Source organism: Podarcis melisellensis (genome assembly GCF_964234715.1).
Source record: "Podarcis melisellensis genome assembly, chromosome: 8".
Classification (NCBI taxonomy): domain Eukaryota; kingdom Metazoa; phylum Chordata; class Lepidosauria; order Squamata; family Lacertidae; genus Podarcis; species Podarcis melisellensis.
This window is the reverse complement of record NC_138540.1, coordinates 45,130,622-45,157,546: the sequence shown is the minus strand read 5'-3', so window position 1 is coordinate 45,157,546 and position 26,925 is coordinate 45,130,622. Positions and strand designations below refer to the sequence as shown.

The following is a 26,925-nucleotide window of genomic DNA, read 5'->3' as shown; positions in this document are numbered from 1 at the left end:
GACGAGATGGTGGGACAGTGTTCTCGAAGCTTACCGGCATGAGTTTGACCAAACTGCAGGAGGCAGTGGAAGACAAGAGTGCCTGGCGTGCTCTGGTCCAGGGGGTCATGAAGAGTCGGACACGACTAAACGACCAAACAACAACATTATGTATGTCTGTATTTTTATATTGTAAACCGCACTGTGATCCTCGGATAAAGGGCAGTATAGAATTTAAATAAAGATAATAAATAAATAAAATTAGTCTGGGGTTAATTTGGGGCCCTAAAAAATAAAGATACCGAAAGGCGGGACAGTTCTCTGCAGGAGGAGAGGCTACAGCTTGAGCTGCAGACATACATCTCCTGGACGTTAAGCCCCAAATGAACACACAGCGTCACTTCCAAGTAGTATGTTAGGTGGTGCTGCCAAATTATTATTTTTTAGCAGAATTTATACACTGCTCAACCTTAAAAACCACAGAGCTATGTATGTATGTATGTAGGATCGCCCCAATGAGCGTCACTATGTTTGGGTCACAAAGTCCCAATGAATGTAATATTTGAGTGGAGTAGACCTGATGTCTTGACTCCAAAACCCCCAAACCGTATGAAATAAAGATGGATGACACCACTTGTGGAAGCAAGTTGAGAGGCAGCGTCACCTAAGATACGAAGGGATTTTGCATTGCAATATCGTAGGATGCGCTTCTTACGATTCAACGGTTTTTTAGTCCCCACTGTTTAGTTTTTTCTCTCTCTCACTTTTAACTCACGCATATCCGTTTGTGTAGTGCGTGCGTACACACACAGACAGACACGCTAGTCTAGAATAATCTGGCCATTCAAAAGTTTTCCAGTTATGCGAAATCCTTATCAGAGAAAGAAGCACGTTGAAAATACTTACCAAGACAGGAAGATGATTTGCATACAAATGCAGGCATTTTCAGTCATTTCAAGTATATTAGGCTGCGCTCTGTTCCTTAAAAACACCCTGCATGTCAAGCAGACAAAGCTGTAGGGACAGCTTCTGTACCATCATTTTCAGCACTGCCTTTGTCTGTTGACTTTGGCCTGTTACACAGAGCCTCTGTCAGTTTAAAAATACACCAACCCTATTAATATAGAGAATAGCCTGTAGCATACAGAAAATGAAATACTGTCAGCAGCTGCTGTACATAAGTAACTTGTCCACTGTTATTGATAAATTACTTGAAATTTTTTAACTTTATGGAATTAGAAGTAATTTCACCATCCCTCTCATTTCCTTAGTTTTGCATGAACATGTGCAATAACCTGTTAAACCCCTCCCCCAACCCACAAGACATATTAAGGCAAGTTCTGCACAAAGCAGTGAAAATAATCTCTTTTATATTTCCCAACATTGTTGTTTTAAGGTTCCATAACAGGCTTGTTTGACTTAGAACATCTGCTTTGCATGCATTAGACCTTAGGATCAATCCTTTGCATATTTAGGTAAAAGGCTCTTGGGTAGTAAAACCTGGAAAACCTCCTATCCCAACCTGGAAGAATTGCTGCCAATCAGAATAGAGGCAATGCTAGAAGGTTCTTATCCACATACTAAATTATTCTGTCAAGAACAGCAACTTTCCTTTATCCCTACCCACCTCTACAAGGAAAATTACACTAGATTTCTAAATGGAAAAGCTTTCCTGGGATACCAAGCCTAGAAATGCACTAGTGTTGCTATTGTTCCCCAAATCCACAAACCACATCTAAGGTGGTAGTACCTTTCAGGCTGTGCCTCCACTAACCTTTGGCTTGTTCTGGTTCAAAACCTTTGCAACATCATTGCAACAGACAATTCACAACCAGAAATAATGCCCGTGTTATTTTCTTTCCTCCTCAGTCCCTTTCCCTTGAATGTCATGCATTTTAGATTGTAAGCCTGAAGGGAAGGACTGTCTTATGATTGACATTTGTAAGCCATTTTGGCCGCCCTTTTTGGCTTAAGAGATACATATTTTAAATAAAATAATTTTTATAACACATGATGAATACATACATGGACCGCAAAGGATTGCATAGCATGATGTAGTTATCCCCATATTGTGCACTGCAGTGTACATAACATGAAAATTTGCCTTAATAACCTATAGAGGCAAGTATGCGTGGCTCACATTTCATGTATTCTGTTATCTGTAGACTGCATGTCAATAACAAAACAGAAAGTTTACCCTTCACCAGCCTTCTTATCAGCCCCAGCCAGCATCACCAATGATGGGAGTTGCAGTCCAGGGAAATGGAGGGCACTGTTGGGAAAAGCTATTCTACAAGTAGGCATGTTATCACACATTTTGTTCTTTCAGAATTCACTAAGTGGTCAGGATAACTATTCTCTTTGGGGCTGATCCTCTCCAGGGTGGGTGAGACATGGGAAATTACATGGGAAGGAAAAGGGGCTGCCACTATTAAACAAATGGTGACAATATTAGGCTTGTTCACATAAAGTGCTGTCCCTTCCCTTTTATCACTAGACAACAGGGAAAGTGGCCACAAGATTATTATTTCAGAGATGAGAGATGTCCTCACAAAACAATCTAAACACAGATGAGTTATGCTGGCCCCCTATTCTTATGCTGCCTCATGAAGCAAGACAGCACACACTTCCTCACTCTTTTTCTGGTTTCTAGTCTTAAAGCAACAGTATTTGTTAAAGAGCCTTTATTTAAACATTTGCTGCTGGTACAATCTTAATAAGTCAAGATTATACAGTAGATATGGTATAGGTAGGTAGTGCTGTTCTGCAATTGAAATTCTGCATTTCTACAAATAGTGTTTTTCTCCCCATGTACATCAAGCATCTGCTATAAAGCAGTATGTAAGCTGCTGCAGTTTTTGGAACATGGTGTTTCTACTGTCAACTGATGACAAGTTTTGTATAGAAGCAAATTCTCAGTGCCTTCTTTTGTATACCCCTCACAAAAAGGAGAACCCTACCACAATATTAACTGGATCCAAACCCTGCTGTTTTGGGTGCTGGCCTAGAACTGCAAAAATACACTTATGGAGCATGTGGCAAGCCATGGTATGTGGCTGATGGGCTGTGCTTTGGTAGTTGCACAGGTCTGCTCTATGTATTGCCCCAAAGCAAAGTAGCACTTAGCAGTTTTATGAAAGAATTTACACTGTTTTCAGAATGAGCAGTTTAACAGCTTTCATCTCCTTACACATAATCTACAATCCTAGATCAGGCTTTCTATCATATACCTTCTTGTAGCAGTTTATAATATCCTAAGGATGTTTTTTGCTCTGAAAACAAATGATTACAAGGCAGTTTCCATTAAGGGATGATAGGAAGGATGGATTTCTCCTTCAAATTGGGTTGGAGAACACAGCTCTGAGCAGCCTCTATCTATTGACTTTAACATTTTCTCAAAGGGCAAGCCAATTTTTAATAAAATGCCATAAGATGATGTTGTGAAGTTGACACAAGATATTGGGAAACAGTCACTCTTCTCTCGTGGATGATAATAAACATTCCTCATAAGCTTGGCCAAAGAGTAATGCCCCCCTTCCAACAAAATGTTGCCTGTGAAAAACATTCTCATGGTGTTTTATAAGGCATTTTGTTTTCATATGGCTATTAAGCAAAGCTCTCACCAAGACTTATACAACATCCAACTCAAAACATGGTACCCTATGATGACCTCACCCAAAGATTTTCATCTGGTGTGCTAAATTTAAAATGAGGCTATCTGGAATTGCCTCATCTTATTTAGATACAGAGACAACCGTTTCCCAATAGTTGCCTGATCACCTGATTTGAAGGGTGAAGTTCTAAGCAAACTTGGCACTAAGTTCTACACATCATTGGGACTTCTGCAAACTAAACCTGTACACATGCACTAAGGCATGGATGCCAGCCTAAGCTCTCTTCCACAAGCACATTTTAAATTCATGTAACTGGCTGTTAACCAAAATCCTTGCAATGAAGTGATGTCTATGGAACTACATCTCAAGGACCATAAGCGGCAGCTGTAGTCGCCCCAAAAGCATTGGCTTGCCAGGGACAGTGACAGTCCTTTAGATCACTTCTGTGTAGGAAAATGAAAGCACAAAAAGAGTGGGTGAAGTAGAACGATCAGAGCAAGGAATCCAAACCAGAGCGGAGCTGAAATGGACTTTTGTAAACCATCCAGGGGGGATTAGAAATGTACCTTTATTTCAGGATATGCTTGGAATTGCATACCTTCCTTGCCTTGGTTTTTATATTGATTTGGTGCCGACTACAGCCACGGGGTGAGCTCCCGTTGCTCGGTCCCTGCTCCTGCCAACCTAGCAGTTCGAAAGCACGTCAAAGTGCAAGTAGATAAATAGGTACCGCTCTGGCGGGAAGGTAAACGGCGTTTCCGTGCGCTGCTCTGGTTCGCCAGAAGTGGATTTGTCATGCTGGCCACATGACCTGGAAGCTGTACGCCGGCTCCCTCGGCCAATAAAGCGAGATGAGCGCTGCAACCCCAGAGTCGGCCACGACTGGACCTATTGGTCAGGGGTCCCTTTACCTTTACCTTACCGCCACCTATCAGTAGATGTGATAGCAAATCCATCCCTTCAAGAGATCTTTTTCCATAGTTGAGAAAAACACACTTACTGTTCCTCCTACTCATTGGCATATGAAACTAAACAAGTATCAGGTCAAGTGACCAGCACAATTTGGAAATAGCTCAATTAAACTTTAGGAAAGGCCCATGGATGCAAGTCTGCTCACCTCATACTAAGCTCATTAATAAAAAATCCTATAAGGACCTGGCCATTTTGAAAATGTGTTGTCTCCACCACTATGTTGTTGCAGCAAATCAGCAGAGAAAAACGTATTTGGAATTTTCTTAGCAGTTTGGTAGTACTGGTACTATTTAATTACTGAAACACTGCTATTGGTGGCATGTGGGTGCTGCTTACTTCAGCAACAATACTACGATAATTCAGGACATTATCCGAAGCAAGCCACAGGCAAACGTAAAAAGTAGTGTGATTGTACTAGGCTAAAGTTATAGCTTGCTTTAAAATGGCTGTCCTGGAAGGGCAAAACTCTCTAAACAATTCATGATGATATACGGACCCATCTCTTGAACATTAGAGGAAAAGCAAATGGTATGAATATGCTAAATCTTGAGAACTTAGTGTAGAGAAACAACCCTGGAAGCCTGGAAAAAGTACATTCTACATTGTTGTTTTTATGCATGGTTTTCCATCTATTTCTGTAAGAAGGACTGAAGAAAATGATTGATGCTCAGTGTAATGATCTGCTTTACACGTAAGTAATTAATATAAATCCGTATTATGACTTTCAGGGGAAGGAAATGTCTCAACTTTCAGGTATATGGAGCAATTGTTAAGCCTTAAACAATGGCAAAAATGTACTACAAAAGAGCTATGGAGACGTTAAGAACTTCAAAGTTCTGCCAAGTCGTGCGTTTCCAGGCTAGGTATTCAGATGTATAGCTGAAGATGCAAGAATCTAGTTACATAGTGAACATCCAACAATGTAAACTGTTAAGAAAATTTCATGGTTTTATTGTATAATGTAGCACTGAAACATCTGAACAAAAAAAAATAATCAGTATCTCAGCTGGATTCAGGCTGCCGTTCTTTCCTTTCCTTTTGCTTCTTTGGGCTATTAGAGAAACTTGTCAGTACAGAAACACAACCTTTTGCATTACGGATGCTTCCCGAGGCATGCTGGTAAAAACACACATTTCCTTTGTCAAATGCAGCTAAGTCTAACTTCCAAACATCATGCACAAGGAACTCTTCTAGTGACACAACATAAACTCTTCAGAAGGGCATGTCGGACGCAGGTCTTGCTTGCTTGCCGTGGTGTTGCAGGTTTGTGTATGATATTTGGAATGTTCCATGAATGTGATTAATATCTGTAAGGAGGAGAGGAGAAAAGAAAAGTACAGGTGCCTCGGGGATGCTGTCTCAACCAAAGTTGTGCAATGCTAGCCTGAACATGTCATTGGTGCAAACCCAAGCATCATTGATGTTCTTTAATAGAAATATCTGGTGGAATCCCATAATAGGATCTTCATCGGCCTGTGAAGACAAAATAAAAATAAATTTTAGAAATTCTCTACTACAGCAAATGTCTAACAAGGCAAATTCCTGCAGCTGGTGCCAAATGCTGTCATGCATACTTCACCTGTCTGCACCAACATTCAGCTTTCAGATTTATCATGTCATCCCTGTGCTAATGAATTAAGGTAGGCAAGATTCTGACATGCATTTTTGAGTCTTAATGATGCAAAATTGCAATGGCATGGACAATACTCAAAGAGCAGTAGAAACATGGAGATGATCCATTACCATTGTAGCAATTACTGCTGCACTACAGATAATGTTTATGCTTATGGAAGTTGAGAATTATAAGCTTCTTGAGAATCAATACAACCCCTTAACAACAATTTGAGGAGGTAGTAGTGTGTTTGAGAGTTCAAGGTTAAGTCCTGCTAAAGCCAACAAAATAGGCCTAAGGTTTAGAATGTACAAAAAGATAGGGCAAAAAAAATAAAAAATGGGATGGTGAGTGGTGGTCAAAAATTTGAAAAATGCCATGTCCTTATAACAATCACTAATATATTTGGCATAAGAATGACTCCCTTCAAATAGGAGGAATAAAGCCATTACAGTGACATTCAGTGGGGAAAGGCTGGTAATTATTGACTTGTTTACATCTTCTAGAATATATACCAGTACATATAATGTTGTGTTTCAGCTCCATATAATTTTTCTGCAGAATTCCATGGAGCAGTTAACTGTGAGCTAGTTTGCCCATAGTTTAGAATAAACTATGGTTTAATGCATGGGCATAGCCAGGATTTTTTTTTAAGGGGAGGCAAGCATTATTGCTGCGCGGGGGGGGGGGGGGGAGAGAACTGAGCTATCTGTGTTGCAATTGGGCACTTAAGTGTTTTTCACTCCCCCTGGCTATGCCCATGGTTTAATGCAAACTACCTGTGTGCACCAGCACACTGCTCTTAAGTGCCTACTCTGCTTTTTCCCTGTTCTTGCTGTTGCCAGGGATGAAGCAAACCTACATGTCAAATATTTTGAATAACTAGAACTATGACCTGTGCTTTGACTGTCACCTTATCCAAAAGATGGCTGCACTCAGCAGATTGGCTCCAAATCTAAAAATGCACTCTGCACTCAAATATAACCAGATCTAGATTCTAAAATAAACTTTAATGCATACCTGTCCATGCCATTCACACACACAATCTCCACTGAAGCTGAAACAAGTGGGCAAAAGTGACTTCAGAGTGCCATAGAAGAGACATATATAAATGCTTCCTAAATAGAAAGTATTTTTGCATATCCCCGACATTTGTTTCTCCCTCTGCTTATTAGCAACCAAATCAGGGAGGCCCCACAGACCCATGCTATACATACCAAGAGCCATTCTTACTGCTGCAGTTTAAAAACACCTGCCAAATCCTTCTTAAAACCCCACTTTTTCTGTAAAGCCTTTGTCTTAATTCTTATCCCTAACTGAAACAAAACCTAAAATAAATACATTTGCTCACCCATTCTTTGCCATTTCCCTTTCCCATCTCCTCCAATACTCTTGTTATTTAAACAGTAAACGTCCTGAAGCAGAGACCCAACTGTGTTTATGAGCTGCACATTTGTGGTGCTTTAAAGTGTAACCTGACCTTGGCTTAAGGGCATTTTGCTGATCTAAGAGGAATCTTGCACAGATATACCTACAGGCTCTAGCCCAGACAACTCCAAGCACAACAAGGTGAGTGTTCGTTGTGTGTCACACAGATGTCCTAGATTTCTAAGCAATGCTAGATCTAGGATGTTAGGCAAGCAACTGACTGGCATAAAAAGTTATGCTAAATTAATTCCGCAGCAGCTGGTTCCAAGTGGAAAACTCCATTTGCTCATTTCAAAAGCCACAACCCTGAGATGAGCAGGATTCTCATTCTTCAACCCTGCTTTAAGAACACACAAGCAATGTCCATGCTCTTCAGACTGCAAGTTCAACTAGGATACAGGAGCAAGCAGTGTGCTTCTTACTCAGTGAGGACTGTGAAGATCAGAGGTAGAAGGCGGCCAGAGGCTAAACATTGTGGAGTGCTAGCCTGAAGACTTCATTGGTGCACACCCACGCACCTTGTAAGCTTTTCAACAAAAAGGTCTGATGGAAACCTAGAATTTGGTCATCATCTGCCTGAGCAGAACAGGAGAGAAACCATTACTAAAGTGATAGGCTCTGTAGATACAGAATGCCAGTCTCCTTGCAGGATTCCATTATGAGTGTATTTACTGCACTTAGAAAGAATGTTCCAGGCATGCAACAGGTACCTCTATGGTTGCCAATTACTCAGAAGCAGTACAATGAGGACAAGGACAAGCTTAAAAATTAGTAAGATAATTTCAGTCCACATTAAAGGGACCACATTAACTTTTTTCCTGGAGGTTTTTGTAATGGGTGATTCATATAATTTCATTCACAACAATAAATCTTCCAATAGCTTACAATAAGCCACATGCAAACCATGAACTAAAAGCCTGCAAACTAAAGTTGCTTATCTGTGAAGCTTTGAACAGATGAAGCTGCCTTATACAGTCAAACTATTTTTCCACCCAGCCTTGCACTGTCAATTCCAATTTGCAGCACCTCTGAGGTCTTTCCCATCCCTTCTACACGCAATCATTTGAATAGCAGGTGTCATTGGCTGAACCTAGAACCTTCTGCATAGAAAATACTTGCTTTACCATTGAGTTTGGGCCCTTTTAATTTTATTACTAGCATGAAGATGCCAAGTAAACTCTGAAAGGTTAGCATAAAACTTACTAGAAAACAGGTGTTTGTCTATAAAGCTACACTAAGTAATCTTTATGTTTAGATAGAGATTAACTTTCTTCTTTCCAGAATCTATCTTCCTAAATGCCCTCATCTGCCAAGTGATGCAACAAGTATGCACTGATAATGAATACTAGTGATATCACACTGACTACTCTTTTGGACAGGGCAACATGCAGAAGATATAGGAAGCACCACTGATCTGCACTTTCCCATTCTGCCTAAAAGTGCCCGGGAAGATGCACATGATTCATTTCTGGCAAGACATAGAAGTGAATCCCTTTCTCCTTGCATCACTTCTGAAACAGCATTCAGAAAAAAGTATATAAGCTTTATCTTCTATTGATAAAAAATCACCCCATCCATACATTAATCCTTCTACATAGCCTCTGTATATAACAAGAAGATGTGCATTCTTTTAGATTACTGCTTCACATGTTGGCTTGAAAACCTGTAAACAGGCTCTCGTTCTTGGGTGGGCTAGCCTAGATGCTGACACTCATGTCAGCCATACTTCTCAGACATCGCACAAACAGCAGTTTGAAGTGGATCCAGTGCGGGTAATAATCTTTCTGAAGCTCATTAATTCCATTTTCATAGGACTCTCTCTACAAGGACACAAACTCTACATGCGTTAAACTTGTTTCAGACTGGTGCTGACTGTGTATCAGCACCTAGGACAGTGGTGTCCAAACTTTTTTCAAAGAGGGACAGATTTGATGAAGTGAAGGGCCGTGAGGTTTTTTTAAGGATTTTACCCCAGGACATAAACTGGGGCCAAATTAAACCAACCAGCAGGCCAGATTAGGCCCCTGAAACAGACTTTGGACATGCCTGATCTAGGAGGTGGAGCTAAATTGTTTCTCCATGTAAACCTCTTTGTGTGTTTAGACTGAAGGCACAAAGAGGACTTCCATCCAAGCACAAAGCTGCTAAAGGTGATACCAGTACTGATGGGCACATGGAGAGTAATGTGCACCCCCTTGTTTTTTCATGCCACTTTTGCAGGCTTCTCTTCAACTCTTGCAGTAAAGTTAAACTCGTAGCAATTTCCAAAGGGGTTGTTCCAAAGGGCTGTTGCAGCAAAATCTTGTAGCAGCATCTTAAGAGACAAACTAATTTATTATGGCATAAGATAGTAGTCTTCAATCTTACAGGACTCAGGACCCACCTTTAACTACAAGCATGCATTTGGGGACCCATTTCTCAATCTTTTTCCATATAACTGCATGCAGTGGTAATGCTGTTGCAACCCACCTTGGACAGGACTATGATCCAGTAGTGGGTCCTAACCCACCAGCTGAAGAATAGTGGTTTGAGCTGTCATAAGCTACAGCCCATGAAAGCTTTTGCCACAATATATTAGCCTTTGAGCTGCTACAAGATTCTTTTGTTGTTTTTACATTCCTAGCAGGTATTATGAAGTAAAAGTATTTTGAAGCTGGGTTACATGTGGGGCAAAGTGTGTCCATATGCACCTAACACAGGCCCAAAGACGGAAAAGTTCTTTGTGCCTCCTTCCGATGGGCCGTGTCAAGGGACAACACCTCTGATGTGTGACGCAGTGCTTACCAAAGTCTTTGTGACCAACATTCCAAGTTCACTGTAGCCAGACAGTTTTCTTTAAAATTGTCCAATTGAAAGTCTAAGTTTTCAGAGAATAGCCTCACAACCCTGCCTGCTCACGGGTGTATTTCAGTTTCCAAGGCAGCACAAGATAACAAGCTTCTTTAACCACGGCTCCACCTAGACATTTTTGTTTAAGCTCCTCTGTCAGAGAGGGAACAATGCTGTGTGTTGGTTAAGGCCCTGGCTCTTCTTTCCATCAGTTGTAACAAACTTGCTGACTCCTTTGGTTCCTCCCCTCCAACTGGTAGCATGAAGGCCTTTACACCCACATCAGTCAAAACAAGACATAGGAGTATTTAACGTTTTCAAAGACAATGCAACATACAGTGGTACCTTGGTTCTTTAACAGCTTAGTTGCCTAACAAATCAGCTCCCAAACGCTGCAAACCCAGAAGTGTTCCAGTTTGCGAACGTTTTTCAGAAGCTGAATGTCCAACGCAGCTTCCGCTTGAGTGCGGGAAGCTTCTGCAGCCAATCAGATGTCGTGCCTTGGTTTTCGAACGGTTTCGGGAGTCAAACGGACTCCTGGAACGGATTAAGTTTGAGAACCAAGGTACCACTGTATTAGAGGGGAGGGACGGGGACCCCTCTAAGAAACAGCCCTGGTCATTCAGCTTCCATGACCCAAGCAAAAGTAGGCCTGTTCACTTGAAGTGCTAGAACAACCTGCCCTAATGGATTAGACCTGTTTCATATGTAATTATCAAACTGTGGTTTGGCAGTCATGAACAGGCTTTGGGCTCAAACACACCTACTCCCCCTCTCCTCTTTGTGCTCTAATTCTCTCTCTCCTTGGTTTGAGCAAACCAAAGAGTGGGGGTGAGGGAGGCAGAGGACATGTGAGCCCAAAACTCACTTGCAGTGGCTAAACCCTGAACTGGTTCTGAAATTGGACTCCAACTATTCCTTTCACAGGACCAAAAGTTGAAAAAAGCACTTACCTTAAGCTGCCCAACTACCATACTGAGTATACAGCTGTCAGGCGTGGGCTGATGGTCTTGCGCTGTGATACTGTGCTGTATTTTCTGAAAGGGAAGGCTCTGCAAACAGAAACAGAAAAAAATGTAAAGTTTTGCTTAAAATTTTTATGGTTAAGCTCATCTGTGAAGCAATCTGTGGCACCAAGCCAGGTTCTTAGGTGTTGAATTAATTCTGAAAATGCAAGCACCCTGAAATGTATTCATTCAATCGCTGACCAGTTTTTTGTTTAAAACAGCATGTGAAAGGCCAAGCCAGGCTCCCACATTTTTGGTCATCATGGTAAGCATATTGCTGCTTTCTTGTAAGCAATTCCTCCCAACCTTGCAGCTGCGAGGCAGTAATTGTACTAGCCGTTTCATGGTGATTCCCACCTCCTCCCTCCCCTGCTCCAAGGGAAGCTGATGTGTGTTTAAGCTGCTGCTGCTGCACTTAAGCTGCACGTCATGAAGATGTTTTATAGGTGGTACTTGACACCCATGAAATTATCAAAAATGTATAAGGTGGATAATAAGTGCTGGAGATGCAAAGACATAGAGGGCTCCTTCTACCATATGTGGTGGGAGTGCAGAAGGGTGAAACAATTTTGGGAGAAAGTACACACTGAATTGAAGAAGATATTAAAGTACACGTTCATAAAGAAACCAGAAATCTTTCTTCTAGGGATATTAGGACAAGAGATAAAAAAGGAAGATCGCAGATTGGTATACTATGCGGTTACGGCAGCAAGGGTAGTATTAGCCCAGAAGTGGAAACTACGGGAAACCCCAACGGTGGAGGAGTGGAGATCTAAGTTGTCGGATTACGCAGAGTTGGATAGATTAACAGGAAAAGTTAGATACATAAGAGACCAAGTGTTCACCAAAGATTGGGAAAAGTATGTAGATTATCTGGAATGTATTAGTGAAGGGCAAATAACGCTAAAGGGATTTAGAGACGCACTGTGAAAGACTAAGAGTTATTGTGCAAAGCAAACAGGAATTAGGAATCGGTATAATGACAATATAAGTAATGAAACGTGTAATTTTATTTATTGCTTCGAATGATTTACGGACAGGCTGAAGGAAGTCCCGTAAGAGACGACTATGTTATACGGATGATATGGAAATGATAATTGCTGTTTATTACTTTTAATTTTTTTTTCTGTGTATTTTTTTTTGTATTTGTGTGTTACCTTGTGTTCTTTTTGGAAATAACTAATAAAAAAGAATTTAAAAAAAAAAAGCTGCACAGCCAACAAGCCACCCTCCCACCTTATTTCCAGCTCTAAACTTGGAGCTGGGGAGGGGAGCAAGGAATTATTCCAGACCTTGTATAGTGTGTCATGTGAAATCAACAACATAGGAAAGTGCAGTCATATTTTTTTGGTCTATTAAGATTAGGCAAAAATTGTGGACCTCGGAATTCAGCCCTGTTAAGGAGAAACTCACCTATTCCAAAGGGTGTTTCTTTTGAGCTCCATTGCTGTTCTCATTCTGGACAGAGTACACACAAAACAAGGAAAGAGAACCTGTAGCCTCCAGATGTTATAGATAATAAGTCTGGTTATTCATTATCATGCTGACTGAGGCCAACAGGCATTCAGCAACATGTAGATGGTTGCCAGAGACTACCATTTCCTCTCACTTAGGAGAAGCTTTATCCTGAGACAATTAGCATGTTATAATCCCAGAAACTGTTGCAAGGCTGTATCTGCTCTCAGTATACAATATAGACATGCGTGCAAAATAAAAGACACTGTATAATCACTTGTTGTATGCTTAAAAACTTAAAACCATCTTTAAAAGCATCTGGAGGGCTACAGGTTCACCACCCCTGCTTTATATAGACTGCAACCACGATGAAAGAGGATGCAACTGTGCTGTCTGGAACACATGCAAATAAGGTTTTGTATAGCTAGGTGGCTAACAGACTGAGCCACAAATCAGGATGCCCTGGGCCTTCATCTGCTTGGAACTCAAGAGATAGCCTTAGGCTAGACACACCTCCTCAGACTTCATCTGCAGTCTGGAGATAATAAAACTGAACCACTTTACTGAGTTAGCACTAGAACAAAATAATGCATGTGAAGCACTTTGAACATTCAAGTACACTATGTAAATCTAAGCGTGTGTTTTTTCATCCTCACTATCACTGAGTCCAATGGGACTTACTTCCTAAATTAACTGTGCTTTACATTTCTGGAACTGAAATAACTACAATTTCAGACAGGCAGATTAGAAATGCAAAAGTGTGCAGCCTGAACCTGCTTTCTATAAATAATACAAAAGAAGTAACACCAGAACTTGGCCTGCACCAAAACGCAAATATTTCAAAAATAATTCTGAGCTGAACAGAAATGTCAGGCGATGAAGAGGACAGGAACTTACTGAGAGTTTTTCAACAATAGCTGCTTTGCCCTGAAATTGTTGTCCTTCCCATGTAAGGCATGAGGCATCTATCTAAAATTATTAAAAGAAGAGGGAGAGGGAGACGGTAAAAATCTGCTTGGAAAAGTAAGATTTCATTTTGCATAAAGAAAACAGCAATAGTTATTAAACTCTCTCAGCTACACACAGAAACAGAGAGCAGTAAGTTTGCACCTTTTTCAGAAGGGCTAAGCACAGGCTCAGCTGAATCAGAGGTTGGCTCCATGCCAAAGACATCCAGCAAATTTTGAGTCCTAGTAGTGCACCACAGTAGGCAACATCCTCCACCCCAATCACAGACTCCTTACTTTTGGCCCGTACAATAAGGCTATATTTTGTTAGTATAGGGTATGTATTTGTTCTACGCAGCAACTATAGACCCACAGGCCACATTTTGCCTTCTAGAAGGAGGTCTACAATTTGGCCTTGCTGAACATGCCAAAAAGTGCAATTGCCAGGCCTCCCCACCTGTCAAGACCTTACCGCCAGGGTATTTAAGTTTGGGAAGGCCAATTTTTTTGGGTGGGGGAGTGCAGGCCATTGGACTTTACTGCCTCAGTGCCTTCAAACTGCTTAAACCAATGCTCTCTGTCTCGACTTGGAACAGGAAAAACTAGCAGGGTATGCATTTGTGCTGAAGAATCTTCACCCACATCTCCAGCTTCTAAGTTGGGAGGAAGCTTGGTTGCTCATCATGCTTACCACTGAACAGTGCCACACTTAAAGCTTGCCATTTAGAAAATTGGCTTTTGCTATTTTGCTGGGAAGCCAATGGATGGGGTGGAGGAAGGCTGTGGTCTCCCATCTTTGCTCCACTCTTCCAGCCAACTACCTCTTGGTCAAAGATCTATAGTCTAACCTCTCCCTGTTCTTGGACCCCCAGCTTTCTAGCTCCCATCTACTTCAGTTTATACAGCAAATCTTATAAATCTAACACTCTTTGGTAACTTATACACTATATGGAACTAAGAATGACCAAAGTCAGTCAAGCACCATTTTTAAAATTGTCATTCCAATAGCTTTCATGGCTTTCCCTTGTGAAGCATACACTACTAAGAACAAAAAACAAACAAAAAAGGCAGCTGTTGAGGTCCTTCATTTCCTTAAAGTTTTAACAATACAGAATGATGCAAACTGTCATTCAACACCCACATAAAAAAGAACTGCCAATTGTTCAGAGCAGCTGCGATTCACTATTTCATCCAGGAGCATTTTCCAATTGGATCTGCAATCTCTACCACCTGCCATTCTTCACCAGAACCTTTGGAAGTGAAAATTGACCCGCCAATATAAAGCCAGATCACTTGCTATGAGTAGAAGTGATGTGGCCTGGGCACAGAAGTTATAAGTAGCATTTCATTCTCACCTAAGTAGTCCAATATGCTTAGCAATCATCCACATTTTAATATGGCTAGAAGTCAAATTCTAGCAAAAATGCCATTTTTAATTCCCTCCAGAAAAATAATTGTCAGACCAAGGAAGAATTCCCCACTTTGTTCCCAGGCTTTCTTTGCTTTTAGGTACTCAAAACCTTAAAAATTCTGAAAATCCATTTCAATTTATTCCATGAATAGTACTAGAGTATGGACGGCATCTAGTAATAGCAAAGTATGAATGCTTGAGGTAAAACACATGCTTTCCTGCCAACAAAGTTTAGAGTCCTATGTGCATGCGCATCACTCTTGCATTCTGATGCATTCAGGCAGGCCCTAAATGCACTTAGTTCTCTTGAAACACTCAGGCAATGCCAACCTAAAGGTCAGGTACAGCCTCTAAGCTATATACAATGTATTGAAGTGTATTTTGAACCCTCCCCAAGTTTGCTGACAGGAACTCGGAGAAAAGACAAAAACTGCATGTGTAAAAGTTAAATCAGCACTGTGCTGCTGATCACGTTAGTCTAAGCATTACTAAGGCTTCATTTCTTTGTTTCATATTAACAATTCATCCTGTATTACTGATCTGCCTAGGAGATCCTTGTTTATTTAGAAAGGCAACTGAACATCTAGAGTGGAAATGTCACCATTTATTAGAACTCTGGTTTCTCTTTGGAACAGTGGTATGGAAGGAGTGGTCGACACAGTCACTCCCAAGGGCCTCTCCAGCACTGCAGAGCATGGTTAGACCCTGGTTTTCCAGGGAGTTATGGGTGAAGCAGGAGGTAGCAAAAACAGACAGAGCACAAATGGTTTAAGTCTCCTAGCAAGCGTGACTTTGTGCTGGTGAGTGTATAATTATGCCTACCACATGGCAATGAAGAATGTTTACTTCACTGCCACAATTGCATCCTCTAGTAGACATCCAGCAGAGCTTCTCAGGGTGGCGAATGGGTTGGCAATATATGAACCTTCTGAGGCCTGCTGTGACACATTTTAGAGCACTTTTAAGGTAAAATCATTTGCATTCATTCTGAATTAAACAATAATGTTTATACAGTATCAGAGGACTGTCTGGAGCACCATTTTGTCAAATTGTGGGGCATTTATTTCAGCTGCTGTATGCTAAGAATTTGAACAAGATGCCTGAAGCTGTTCAGCCAACTAAATCTGCTCTTGATCCCTACACTTCATGTCTATAAATGCTAGGTAGCGCCTGACACACAGAGGGAAAAACAAGCTCCATCGGTCTGTTCCTCCCTAGGTTTGAGGGCAAGAGCGTGATGGCGTCTTCACCCAGCGGTATGCTGCGGGAGCAGTGGGAGTTTCACCTGTGATATACCATCAGATGAAGGCGCCATGCTTTGGTAACCTCACATTCTTGACTCCTATAACTTGCTTTACTGTAGCTACTGTAAAATGAGGCCACTAGAACGCCGAGTGGTGCATCAAATCAAAGTCATAGAACATGTTGACCAATCAATGGGGTAGGTAATTTTCAACTGACTAGAATATCTAAGCAAGTCATTGACCGAATAAGACTGCCTATTTATAACTGTGTATGTCAGAAGCGGGAAACCTTTGGCTCACCAGATGTTGCTGAACTAGTGTCCATAACCTCCAGCAAGCATGGCCAATGGCCAGGAATGGTGGGCGTTGTAGTTTAGGCACATCTGGAGAGCCAAAGGCTTCCCACATCTGATGTGTATCATTTGGCAAGTGAACATGTCCTTGCCTTAATTCTCTCCCTGATAACAAGATTGCAACCTACTTCACAGGGCTGTTTGCAAGAGTTTGTAATGGACAAGCACATAAATGGGGAGGGGGGTGTTGGAATAATTGAGCAATAGTTTAAAATAATCAAGAAAAATCTGTTACAATAGCTACTTACGTATATTGCTCCTAACTGAGTCCTGTCTGTATCAAATAACTGGTAGTAATGCTGTACAAAGCTGGAACCAATCTGCTCCCAAATAGGCTTGTCTCCCATTCTGAATCCTCAGTCGGAGCCAGCAACTGAAAAAGAAAAAGCAGTGAAAACTGACAGCCCAGGGCAATGAAAGACTGTAACAATACAAGTACAATAGGCTGATCTTTTACCAGAATCGTCCAAATTTTTCACTTAGCCATGATTTTCCTTCCTGAGGATTTGAGCATCACACTACAGAGAACTTTCTCCAGTTTACATTGCTGTAGTGCAGCGGTCTGTCTGCAGCATATTTAGGCACCAGCATTAAGGCACTCCTTGGTTCATACCATGACACAGAGGAAAAGAAAACTATGGCTCTTAAAAGCATGAAAAGTCTGCTCTGTAGCAGTACCCTCCTCCTTTGAGCATTTTTGGCCAACATACAACCACCAAAATTAGAACACAGAATCCAGAAATGTATCATACAAACTAGTGACATCCAATTGTTTAGTTGTATTAATACAGATGTGCAATTCTCCACACATTTGAAACAAGCAGCAAACATTCTCAGCTCAATTGGTAGAGCATGAGACTCTAAATCTCAGTATCATGGGTTTGAGCCCCACACTGGGCAAAAGGATTTGTGCACTGCAGAGAGTTGGACTAGAATCAGTGTTTCCCAACCTTGGGCCTCCAGCTGTTTTTGAACTACAATTCCCATCATCCCTGACCACTGGTCTTGCTAGCTAGGGATGATGGGAGTTGTAGGCCAAAAACATCTGGAGGCCCAAGGTTGGGAAACACTGGACTAGAGTTGGTTCCTTCCAACTCTACAATTATACAATTCTATGACCAAGTGTCAACCTGTTGGTGGCCTTCATGCTCACATATGTCACCGAAGCACCTTCAAGTACTCATCCTGGCTAACTTGAAGCTGGGGTAGGCTGCCAAAATTGTGCTGTGTTGTAGAAGTACAGTAGTGTGCTCAAAGCTTTCTCTGTCCTGTGTCCTTAAAAGGCTCATATACAGGAGTCACTCTTTTTCCTTTTTTTTTTGCAGGCCTTGACAGCCAAGCAAAATCAATTTGTGCCACAACCCTAGCCTCCAAGGAAGTGGACGGGGCCTTCTCTGACATCATGTTGAGCTCAGGGTCAGATGAAACCACAGGGATAGAGCCTCTGCCCTTCTCCACCTCAGCAATCAGCTGGGGCTCATCCCTGCTGCACTGAGTCACATATATACACAAACAGCAGTAATATGTCTCACTGCTTTCTGAGTACCTGGAGAAGAAAACTCTCCCTCATGCTGCACTGAATTCAGGCACAAAAAGCAACAGAACTTATTTGGGAGCATCCAAAGCTTCCTTCCACCAGGTCAAATTATCTAGCTCAAAATTGTCTTCTTGGATTTTCCCTGAACTCTAATATTCAGAAGGGAAGGAAGTCTTCCTGGTGCTGTGCTCATACCAAAAGCAAGCTGGAAGGTATATTGGGGGTGGAGGTTATAGCTCTTGAAGGCAGTGTAGAAAAAGAGAGCATTTCTGTGCACACTCCACTGCCATAGATGCTTGTTATATTTTCCCTGCCTATCACAGTTCCCCTGTCTTTTCTATAATGCTGGATATTGTAAAGGAAGGAAGCCAAATAACAGCTGCATTACTGAAATATAGTGCAGTGATCTGGAAATCTGCCCAGCCTAATAGCAAGAACAAAAGGTGACAGCGAACTTGTATGTCCCAATTTTCTATGATAAAGCAGAGCCAAACACAGAAGATCAAAGGAGTCCATTCACTATCTATTTGCAAGACTGTTCCAACTCTACAATTCTGTATCACCAATTTGGACATCACTTTCCTTCTGTTGACTTAGATCAACAACTTGCTACACTGTAAACTTCAAGGCAAAACTTTAAGAGTAAGGGGGAACTATGCATTCTTCTGAATGGCAGCAAACAGAAACACACCTATTTATCGTGTAAGCAGATCACTAAAGTTGCAAGGTAGATGAACGGAAGATCAAAGTAGATGAACAGAAGATCAAGGTAGTTAACTCTCCAAAGAGGATATTATGGATTGGCTGATTAGCATGGGTAGCCTCAAGCATTTCCTACAAGACCACCAAAGCCATTTAAAGTGCTTGGTAAGGAAGAAGAAGAGGAGTTTGGATTTGATATCCTGCCTTTCACTCCCTTTAAGGAGTCTCAAAGCTGCTAACATTCTCCTTTCCCTTCCTCCCCCACAACAAACACTCTGTGAGGTGAGTGGAACTGAAACTTCAAAGAAGTGTGACTGGCCCAAGGTCACCCAGCAGCTGCATGTGGAGGAGCGGAGACGCGAACCCGGTTCCCCAGATTACGAGACTATCGCTCTTAACCACTACACCACACTGGCTCTCCAATAAAAACTGGCTCTCCGATAAAGGACCAATTATTCTAGCAGGACATGCACAAAACATTTAGATAGGTCTAATGTTGATAAATTTTTGAGGCATAAAAGGAACAAAGTAGAAAGCTAGAGAGATTGATGAGAGAAAGCTCAGGGTAAACAGCTAAACTGTCCAATGTTTTCTGAGAGCAAGTACACACAGCTTGACTTGCACATTCATTTTAATCTGGGATTAATGTGACCATGGAAACATGGTCAGTCAGTTCTGAGGTGGTGTTCGGAGTTTCTGAATAGACATCTATTCTTTAAAATCCTACATAGATCCAAATTGAGAGCCAGCATGAGATTTGTAGGCATTTGGGCAACCAATTAACCAAGCTTTCTCCCACCCTGGCATAGATAAATATCAACATCATCTAAAAATTCAGCAGTGAAGGGAAACCAAGACCTATTGGTAAAGCTAGCACACGGGGTGGGAGTGGGGAGCCATGAAAGTATCTGAGCAGACTGAAAATAGGATCCTAACTTGTAACTAAAAAAATAATTCCTATGGGTCAGGGATGGTGAATATGTGGTACTTCAGATGTTGTTGGACTACAATTCCCAACATCCTTTACCATTGACCACGTTAGCCAATAACATATGGAAAACCACAGGCTTCCCAGCCCTGCTCTAGACAATGCTTTGACAAGCCTCAGCCCATAATAGAAGCAGTTTGCTCATCTCTTGCAATGTAATTGTGCCCCCTTCTTGAATGAAGAGCTTTCCTAATTTATTTTGATTAATCCATGTACCAAACACAATATCCAAGTGTTCTCTACTGCCTCACCTCTGTCAGTCTCTCTTGTCCTCTGTACAGTTGCCAGGTAGTTCTAAGATGTTTTAGCTGATTTCTGGGAGCCTGTTACTGGATGGTGTATTAGTTTCTGGTTTAGATTATTGATGTACTTTGTTACTAACTTAATGTGGTTTGCCCACAGCCCTTTGGATAGAAAAAGAAAAGAAAAGAAAACCTTAATGGTATAAATCTACTATTACTTCTCTTTTTAATTTTGGTTCTTAAATAGCAGTTAAAGGTCAGTCTGCAGAGTAGGCCAACAACTTTAGCACTTTTCCCTAGGAGCAACGCAGATTGTTATTACTACAATAATTCCTTGATCCTTACCAGGAGGTAGACCCAACATGTCAGGCACTGAAAACATAGTGAAGTCTGATGCTCAGATCTCAAACATAACAGATTTTTTTTGTTTTTAATTTACAGTCATACCTCGGGTTACAGACACTTCAGGTTGCGCGTTTTTGGGTTGTGCACCGTGCCAATCCCGGATGTACCAGAATGGGTTACTTCTGGGTTTAGGCGCTTTGCGCATGCGCAAATGCAGCGGTTGCGGGTTGTGAACGCTGAGGGTTGCGAATGTGCCTCCCGCATGGATCACGTTCGCAACCCGAGTGTCCACTGTATATCTGAATTCTAAAAAAGATTTGTTCTTTTTTTTTACACAAATACAACATACAAAATCACATTGGTCACTTACATGATAATGAAGTGTTACTCTAATATCTAGTGCTTTTTCTCATTATGCAAACACTCATGACCAGCGATGGGGTACCTGTAGCCCTTCAAATGTTGCTGGATTACAAATCCCATAATTCTTGACTACTGGGTATGCTGCCAGGTTCTGTTAAGAATTGGGAATACAGCAACATATGGAGGGCCAGGGGGTTCCCCCATCCCTGAGGTATCTTCAGCTCTCTATGACTTTGTGGACCAGATAAATGCCTCTTCTTATGGTATGATTCTCATTCCCTTCTACGTGTGCATTAACATTTAGGGATAATATTGCCTTGCACAAAAACACTGGCACCTTTCCTCATCATAAAATCACTTCACAATGTGGTTAAAATACATTTCAGGATTAAATGAAAATGCAACTATGAGAAGGATGCATATCTAGGGTGGGGAATATTTGTGGCTTCTTAGGCCAGACCCTTTTATGTGCCTGTTGTCTTTGTCCATGGAGTTTTCTTGGCAGGGATACTGGAGTGGCTTGCCGGTTCCTGCTCCAGACCCTTATCAATACTGATGGGGGGGACGACTACCAACCTGTCAGTCACCTTACATCATAATGATATCAGGTGCAAAGTGCTGCTAAAATAGGGTGTTCTTCTCCTTTGTATTAACAGCAGTTTGAACGGAATCCAGCTGAAGTAAGCAGGATTTAACCTAAGTTCATCAGCTGAAGAACAAGCATGCACAACCAATGCATGATTTAACACTGCCCATCAAAAGATGTTACAAGTGATATCAGCTGGTGAGGGGGCTGTGGTTTGGGGGAAATGGCCTCACCAGCCAACTTGAATCCCCTGGTGGGTCAGGGTTGGCCTGTGGGCCTGAGGTTTCCTACCCTTTCTTTACAGCACCAGTAGGTTCTAAACTGCTTTTGAAACTACTATATATGCTTTTGGAGAAAAGGTGGGATGCAAAAGTTATAATAAATAAAATAAGCATTAACATGTTTGACACCAATACCCTTCTCAACCTTGCAAATAAATCCACAAACATTAGCTCACAACATGTTTTACTACCTCTTCTGTTTATTTCTGGGCATGGTAGCATGTGCACTGACTACATATTGTTTGGATCACAGTAATGTGCTATATATGAGGCTGCCTTTAAAGAGCTTTTCAAAACTTCAGCTGGTTCAGAACGCTGTATCTGGGCTTGAGCAGGGCCTCTTAAAGGGACTATGCAATACCACAAAAACAATACCTTCACTCACTACCAATTCATTTACAGGAACAATGCAAAAAGCCTGGGACAATATTACTTGAAGGACTGCTATTTCCAGTACGAGCTGACACAAATCTTGAGATCTTCCAAAGAGACCCTTCTCAGTGGCTATACCTAAGCTTTCTCATTCTCTTCCCCAGGGAGACCCATCTAGACCCTCTCTATGACATCCTTCCGCTGTCAGGTAAATATGTAAATATATAACTAAAAAAGGCATTTAGCTTATGGATTAGCTATATTTTTAAATTTTTACCTTAACATGTTCAAATACAATTACTGTTTGCTGTTTTATTACTGACTAATTTTATCTGGTCTTATTTTTATTTTATTGTTAGGTTATGGTTTTTCCCCAAACTACTGTATTTTTATTATTATAAGCCGCCTTGAGTGCTACATGTAGAAAGGTGGGATTTACACTGAAAGAAAGAAATAAATAAAAGGAAAAAGAATCAACCTTTATAATGCTTCTGTGCCTGGTTGCCTGGAGGAGATTCATATTCGCCACAGGCGAGTGGCTGTTCTTTCTAAAGAGCAATAGTCCACTCAGTAGAAAACCTCAATCTCTGTCATTCCTAATGGCAGGCAAAAAGAACCACTGTTTTAATACTGTATTAAATTGAGTTAATACTGTATTGTTGATACGATAACAAGAATATAACTTTCAAGGATAAGCACAGGCTAGGGAGAAATTCAGTTTTGTAGATGTATCCATTACTGACTTGAAGCTGTTCTGCTGACATTTTGTTGACTGGAGCGTATGTTCAAGAAAAAAAATCTACTGTTCATTTTATTTCCTACCAATAGTACATGACATAAGCATCATCTTAAGCACTTGGATTAATCATTGTGACATCCTATAGAATCTACAAATGCTTACATTCAAATCTGTATTCATCACAGTCCTATCTACAGATAACTGCATTGTTCCTATGCACTCTCCTCCACCAATTACTCACAATACTATACCCAGTTCCACATTGCACAAGACTAAGGAGGAATGCCTCACTCACTGTGGAGTTTTATCAGTTTCTTGGTTTCATTTGTACTAACAGAAATCATTAAGTAAAATTTGTAACTTCATTTTTCAATTTTAGGAGAGCACTACATTGCAACACTGCAACATTCATAGCTATTACAGTGGTACCTCGGGTTAAGTACTTAATTCGTTCCGGAGGTCTGTTCTTAACCTGAAACTGTTATTAACCTGAAGCACTACTTTAGCTAATGGGGCCTCCTGCTGCCGCTGCACTGCCAGAGCACGATTTCTCTTCTCATCCTGAAGCAAAGTTCTTAACCTGAAGCACTATTTCTGGGTTAGCGGAGTCTGTAACCTGAAGTGTATGTAACCCGAGGTACCATTGTATTTTATATTTAAAAATCCTGCAAGGTCAATAAAATGGCAGAGGCACCAATATGGGTTGGGGGTAACAGTTTGTTCATATAAAAAAATATTTTATTTTGATTAAACACATAGATGTGCAATCCTGCTCTTCAATAGTATAACAATGAAAAGCACCACTGCCACAGCATTAATCTATTATATGGATCAGCCAGCTATGTGCAGTTCATAGATTTTATTTATTTTTTAAACATGTTTGTGATTTCTGTCTCTCCAAGATTATAACTACTCAATAAAATTCCAATAAATTAAAACTTTTCTTGAGGGAAATCCACCCTCCTTTTTGAACTCTGAAGAGGTAGGCTAAGATGAACCACTCTGGAAAGCGGTTCCAGAATGTAGGGGCCATGACTAAGAAGGCCATTTCCCTGTATCTATTCTTGGATAAATGAATATGGAGGAGTCCCTGGCAATTGTAATGGGGAAGCAGGTTCAGAGAGATGCTGGCATTCTAGGTCACTCTGGCCCCCAAACATACATGTTACATACCTATGCCTAGCATACTAGCTCTTAAAATGAACAGACACTAATATCTTCTTAAAGCAACTACTATTCATTCACTAGTCACCCTTTAAGGCACCTTTTCCAATAATGCCAGTTGCCTCATAAAATTGAGCAGCATATTACAACTGTATCAGGGATTAGGAATATTTTTCCTGTTGAGGGTTGCATTTCATTGGTGTAATATGATGCATGATGGTGGTAGATGGGACCTGAGCCAAAAGTGGGCAGAACATAGTGAACTTGGTCACACAGTCAAGCCAGGCACATCTCTACCTGTCCCACACTTGATGTCACATATGTGAACACAGTTGGAAGAAAACAGTATTGCAGAGCAAATTTGGCACACTGGCTGCAAGTTCTTCACCCCTGATATATAGGAATACGTTTTATTTCAATGCTTTACTTGTCATTCTAACACTGATGATCAGCTGACTGCTGCAGTTAGGTGGTATATATCTCAATAGACGAGAAAAGCCTTCTGCAACATGATGCCATTCAAAGACTGTTAAACACCAATGTGACGCCCTTCAGAACAGTACCTATCTTTCTTAACTACTAGGCATGCAAGCTGGGAGTCCAATATGCAGGACACTAGGCTAGAGAACGCTGACCTAAAATATCTCATATATCTTCCGCACTTTTAAGAATTCTCACATATCTGCTTGCTTCCTACCCCCATTCAATAAAAAAATCAAACATCTCAATATCTTGGATCCTAGAAAACTGGTGGCAATTTCTAGACACTTGATGGGGGGGTTGAGATTTATATACCAGCTTTATTTCATCATGGAAGGCAACATACATGGTGGTCTCTTATCAAGGGTCTTACTAGACAAGACTGTTCTCTCATAAGCTCTCAAGGCCATGCCTTGGGACAACACTCTTCAAATCACTTAACTTTTCTCATTTTCCAGCAGATAATAACTAATGTCAATCCACCTTGGATTTCATTTACTTGGATACTTTTGTATCATACATAGTTTTTGTCACCTTAGTTTTTTTCTTTTACAATTACTTAATTAATAATTAATCTGAAACAGAAAAATTCCTGATATTAATACCCAGGTCAAAATAATATTCTTTTCTTGTTCAGAAAATTATTCAAACCTGTCAGTTCTCAAATTTAATTTCTGATCATGAGATTTTTTTTAAAAAAAAACACCTTCAAGGATTTCATCAGGTCAGTCCAATGAATGGCTCAGTCTTACTAGCAGGCTTGGGAGTTCAAAAACAAATGACTACACTTTTGTTATTTACCTGTAGTTTTCGATATATGCTTTGTCACAGGCAACTGGAGGTAGCCCTCAGAGACCGTCAGTGAACCCCTTTAGTACATTCACTGAGAAGAAACTTCCACTCAGGTAGGTGGGACTAGGGTTGCAGCCTAAGTTTTAATGAACCACTTCCTTTCAAACAAATTTCGACGTGTAGGGCCTTAACGTTTTTGACAAACTCCTACTAAAACCTATTGAATATCAGGCATTGACCGATTGTAAAAAGGACGTGTTGGAGCAAAACCTGTCCGAATTGCAATTAACAAATATAAATTTGGGGAGGGGGAGTTCTTTGCCCAAGGCCTCAAACTTTCAAACAGTGCGCTCCCGGTGTATCCAAATAAGAATCAAGAAGCAGGTAACGGAGAAAGCGCACACGTGGGAAAGGGCGGACACATTCACACATGCACACCCACATGGGTTTATCACCCCCCCCCAAATGCGTGGAGAGTCTTACACGATCCCATGCTATTAATCACTAGCAAACAGGGAGGGGAAGGAGAAGCAACAGAATTCAGTGGTAACTCAGGAACACACCCTTATCCTCGCCCTTCCCCAACTCCTAAGGCCTCGAAGCAGCCGAAAAGAGAGGCGGGCGGGCCGGCAAACAGGCGGACAGCGCCCAGGCCCAGCACAGGAGTTTGAGAGGCGGGAAAGAAGCCCCGCTGCTTCTATGTCTTTCACTTCAGGTTTCCACCTCAGGCGCCTCGCAGTACTCACCTCGCAAGCTCCCCCTCGGCTAATGGCGGCGGCGGCGGCAGCAGCAGAGGCGGCGGCCCCGAGTGCGGCCCGAACCCACTCAGCGCTCCCTCTCTCCGCGCTTCGCCCGCCCTCCCCGCCTCTTCCGGCCACGCCCTCTGGCGCGCGCGCGCCGGCCATGCTGGGAAAAAGAGTTCCACCCGCAGCCCTTCGACTCCGGGACGCCTCTGAAAAAGGGGGAGCACTACAACTCCCAGCATACAACGCGCGGCAGGCTCTCCGGGCAAAGCATTGTGGGGGTTTGTTTTGTTTTAAAACGGTTTGCGCACGCAAAAAACCCGAGGGCGACGCCCTTCTGAAGCACCAAATTTACTTTATTTGACTTATATACCGCCCTTCAACGTAAGATCACAGGGCGGTTCACGCGATAAATCTGCGGGATGCAGTCAGGATAGCTTTGCTGAGAGCGAATACCTTCTGTATCATGCATTCTGCCACATGCAGCATGGGGTTAATGGCAGATGCCGTGCCTACAGGATGCCCCGCATCCATCTCTGGCAATCTCCCGCCACATAGGATCAGGGATGGGAACATCTCCGCCGAGCATACTGGACAGCAGCTGTCAGCCAGAGCAGACGCACGCTATGTCATAGTAGTTCAGCAATGGCAACTTAATACTGTATGTTCAGACAGGGTGAACAGTGCTTTATTTGCTCCACAAACGATGCCTGTGTTTCATCTGTCACCTGGAGAACTAG

At 41.6% G+C, this 26,925-nt stretch overlaps 1 protein-coding gene across 4 annotated transcripts; it reads right to left on the bottom strand.

Moving 5' to 3' along the window:
* Positions 1 to 5,490: 5,490 nt before the first annotated feature.
* NUTF2 (nuclear transport factor 2) lies at positions 5,491 to 26,343 on the bottom strand. 4 transcript variants are annotated; one of them, XM_081920460.1, is made up of 8 exons: positions 26,189 to 26,333; positions 22,746 to 22,863; positions 20,330 to 20,482; positions 17,100 to 17,224; positions 13,794 to 13,865; positions 11,388 to 11,486; positions 8,028 to 8,181; positions 5,491 to 6,038 (listed from the first exon to the last, which is right to left on the bottom strand). In XM_081920460.1, exons 4-7 carry the CDS (start codon positions 17,196 to 17,198, stop codon positions 8,071 to 8,073), a joined length of 381 nt encoding a protein of 126 aa, XP_081776586.1. In that variant the 5' UTR covers positions 17,199 to 17,224; positions 20,330 to 20,482; positions 22,746 to 22,863; positions 26,189 to 26,333; the 3' UTR covers positions 5,491 to 6,038; positions 8,028 to 8,070. The 4 variants fall into 4 exon arrangements, with proteins under 4 accessions (XP_081776586.1, XP_081776583.1, XP_081776585.1 ...); XM_081920457.1 differs by lacking the exon at positions 8,028 to 8,181 and having other exon boundaries at positions 26,189 to 26,330; XM_081920459.1 differs by lacking the exons at positions 8,028 to 8,181; positions 20,330 to 20,482 and having other exon boundaries at positions 26,189 to 26,331.
* Between the last annotated feature and the right edge of the window lie 582 nt (positions 26,344 to 26,925).